Raw genomic sequence first — 3,733 nt, 5'->3', positions numbered from 1 at the left:
AGGGGTGGCCTTCTCTCCCTAGCCAACCCCCTGGGTGGGCCTTCATCCACATCCTCAGTTGCCTGGCCCTCGACTTCCAGGGCCGCACATCTGTTACGCAAGGGCAGCTGGGAAGGCGAGGAATCCCGGGAGGGGGTTCTCCTCCTGCCCCGAGCAGAGACCTTTTCCCATTCCCCACCGTCACTTGGGTCCCTAGCTTCTGCCTGCTGGCAAGAGGACAGGGGATCCTCTGCCTCTTGTGGAGCCTCTGTTGCTTTGGCCTGAGAGATGGTAGGGTGCGACTCCACCAGTCTATCTCCATCTCGCATTCTCTAATGCTCCTTAATCTTTCTACCTCCTCTTTCAGCTCTGCTACCAGGCAGAGCAGGTCATCCACCTGCTCACACCTGAGACAGCCACTGTCCTTACCATTCTCCAGTACCGCTGACCATAGCTGACAGGCTGAGGCACTCCTTACAGCCAGCGGCCTGGACAGCCACATGTTTCTGTTTAGGTGGGGACTCTGTCTAGGTCACCACATTCCTTCTGGCAATGGCTTTCAGACGAGTGGAAACCATTGCTTTGCCCCTCTATGGGGGCTAATCGAGTGACCCTCCAAGCCAGGAGAGGAGAACTGCCTGCGCAAACGGCCGCGTCACATCCTTCTGACGCGCCAGGCCCTGTTTGCCCGTCCTGTTTGCCACGCTCCGGGTGGCTCGCGCTCCCTGGGGGCTGCTTTTATACATCAGGAGGGTCAGGCCACTGTCACCCCTGACTCCGCCCCTGCTGAGTCAGAGCTGCCGCTCGTCAGGAGCCCGCCCTTTCACACCCTGGGACGGGGGGGGGGTTGGGGTCCCCTCTCTCTCCCTGCGCTTCTTCGCCTTTTGCCTCCGCAGTTTTGCCGCTTCAGAAAGGGTCCCTCGGCGCGATCCCCCGCTCCAGAACCCTTCGCCTCAATGGTGGTTTCTCAACCACCTCATGCTTCTTGTATAATCTTGATACCTTCCTTTGCCCTCCAGTTTCAGGTGCTTGCTCTAGTCACTTTGTCGAACTGCTCTAGGTCATCTCCCAAACCACAGCTTTTTGTTTCCCTTCTTTCCTTCATCTTCCTTTTCAACACCCCCCCATCAGAACCTGAGGTGCAGCTCTCCCACCCTTTCGGTGTTTAAGGTCAACCCACTTGTTCTTCAGCACCTTTAAGTACGATTGAGCCTGTCTCATTGTATTCCTGTGTCCAAACCCATTGGGAAAGAACTGACTTTGTAGCCCTGGGCTTGATTTGGAGCATGTGCAGCCCAAGTCCAGTGCTGGAGTCTCCTCACTAAGGAGGAATTTAGCTTTGAGGCTGTGTAAGAGCTCTGCTGAGCATGCCTGTGCTGCAGTGGGGTTTTTTTCCCCCAAAAAAGCCTCATAGCTTGACTAATATTGGGCAGACTTCCATTGAGATGGAGAAAGGAAACATCCTGATACAACACCCATCTCACGGCAAATTATTGTGCATCCCTGCTCAAAACTATAGAGGCCTGGGCGATTTCCAAAGGGGTCTTTTGCTTTTCTTAACATTAAAAGATCTGATCAGTCCCCTAAAAGCCAGCCAGCCTGCAGCAGAAATTTAGCACAGCAGCAAAAGACCTGGTCGGTGAAAGTACAGCAAAACCATGGGGAACGGAAAATGGATCTTGGTGAACTTAACAGGTCATACTGTTAGCATCATTTATGACTTAAACATTGTTTGGAATAAACAGACCTAGGTTGGTGAGCTAAACTATGTTGTTCTACCTTTAGACAGCAAAAAAATTGTAACGAAATAACTGAAGTTTGCCATGTTGAGCATGGCATCTGGGTATTAGGCATTTTTCTGCTCAGTCCTGTAATACACAAAGGCAAAAAACTCTTGTTTTCTTTTCTAAGGTCTGGAAATTTAAGATTTTTTTTTTTAACGTAGAATAAGAACAAACCAGAGTTTATATGATTTTTGTTTAATCAGCATGTATCACCATTTTCTAAAAGTGTGGCTCTTCCATTTTTTTTTCAGGTGTGTCTATCAGTACTACAGTGATCTAGAGAGTGATACCCATTTTAATTGCCCACTTCCCTTCCCTTCATACTTTGATCTACTGTAAATCATTGGTGTTTTGCTAAAGGATTAGTAACTTCCCTGTCATCCTTCCCCACATGGATACCAAGTGTCCCATCAAATCCAATAGGGAAAAAAAAGAAGCTTGATTATGTACAGCCAAGCTTTTCTTACACAATGGCATTATCAAAGAAAGACTGGCAAGGATTTGAAAATAGTTTACAAAAGCTAACTTCATCTTTGGCTACTAAGCATTACTGTGGTATAATCTCAACCAAATGTGAAATCACTATGATATGTTACGTGCTTTAGTGATTTATTTTGGTTGTCTTGCTTGGAAGTCCAACTTGGCTTCAGTTGTTTTATTTCTATGTTAGCCCTTAACACATCTTAGAGATAAAAGCATTTCTTACTAGAGAGATGAGATACTGTCATACTTTCTGTAGGTGATTTATCAGAGTTACTTGTTAAGAATAAAAAAAAACTTTTGTATTCTGTACATGTTGTTCTCACAGATAAAAGTTTTGCCAAAAGGTCTGTATCAGCGGTTAGAGGGAGTGGTATTGATACGCTGCTCTTAATATATGTATATAACAGTCTTTTGAATCAAGAGAAGTTTCCCTGAGAGATTGTGGTGATTATTGTTTTAGACATGTATATATTGCACATTGAGAGAGATTATTTGGAAGCTTGAAAGAATTTTAATCCTGTTTTCTTCTTGTTTACACAGAAGGCGAAAGAGCTTTACCGTCAATACCCAAGTAAGTTTTATGCTTTCTTTTCATATATATGAAAAAAAAGTTTTGAAAAAAGCTTTGCTTAAATGACGAGGACTTTCTATCAAAAAGTTTTGAAAAAAGCTTTGCTTAAATGACGCTTGAGGACTTTCTATATGTGCTTAATTTTTATTGTTGCTTTTGGATTCTAGGACAAATAGCGGACGGTCATTTGGGACCATGGGGCATAAATGACTGACAGCAGCATTAAACTATAAAGATACCAGAAATAAAATCTGAGGAAAAAAGTGCATGATGCATCGACCATATTTGACAGTAACAAAAGTTGTTTTGAAAAAGACTTGACTGGGATTCAGGCTATTTATTTTGAGTCCATGAGTAAATTTAATTACAGGAGTGGTGCTAAACAGTTTTTGAATTTCGGTTTCAATCTGTGAGTTAGTCTATGCTCTCGTTTTTCCTATTTGTCCCCTTTTCTGCTTATATTAAATACTGAAAATATTTTTTTTTTCTCCTATCCTAAATCTATCATGTCACCTTTTGGTAATAAAATTTCCGTAATGGGCCCAGTCTAAGTTGGGATCTCAAGGTTCAATGTAATAAAGAATATCATTTACAAAGCAAGTACTTTTTAATCTGTTTTTAAATACAGCAATGTGGAAAAATTTTTCTCCGATAGTGACTATGGATTTGTAGAAAATGCTCATTTGTGTCAGGCAAATAGAGTTGCATTTTTTTCTCTGGCTAGTCTTATAGTGATACTGTATCCAAGGTACACTGAGACGTGCTGTCTGCATCTCGTAATTCTTAAATAAGTTATGCTAAGATACCTCCCTGCATTTTTCTCCTTCCCAAGCTTTAAGGTAAATAAGAAAAGATTTCTAATTTACCTCTGTTTGAACTAAGAATGCTTCTTACGTTGTTGGAGTTGGTAGTCCAT

At 43.0% G+C, this 3,733-nt stretch overlaps 1 protein-coding gene across 4 annotated transcripts in view; it reads left to right on the top strand.

Moving 5' to 3' along the window:
- Positions 1-3,733, top strand: part of PTK2 (protein tyrosine kinase 2) — a 233,240-nt gene that overhangs the window by 158,277 nt on the left and 71,230 nt on the right. For all 4 annotated transcript variants that reach the window (XM_035888979.1, XM_035888978.1, XM_035888980.1 and 1 more), the window contains one exon: positions 2,787-2,817. In XM_035888979.1, the coding sequence (XP_035744872.1) occupies positions 2,787-2,817 (31 nt within the window). The remainder of the gene's footprint in view (positions 1-2,786; positions 2,818-3,733) is intronic.

The sequence above is a fragment of the Egretta garzetta genome, unplaced genomic scaffold (genome assembly GCF_000687185.1).
Source record: "Egretta garzetta isolate BGI_Z169 unplaced genomic scaffold, ASM68718v1 scaffold441, whole genome shotgun sequence".
NCBI classification, from domain to species: Eukaryota; Metazoa; Chordata; class Aves; order Pelecaniformes; family Ardeidae; genus Egretta; species Egretta garzetta.
Note: the sequence above shows the minus strand (reverse complement) of the source record. Positions and strands in the feature narration are given on the sequence as shown.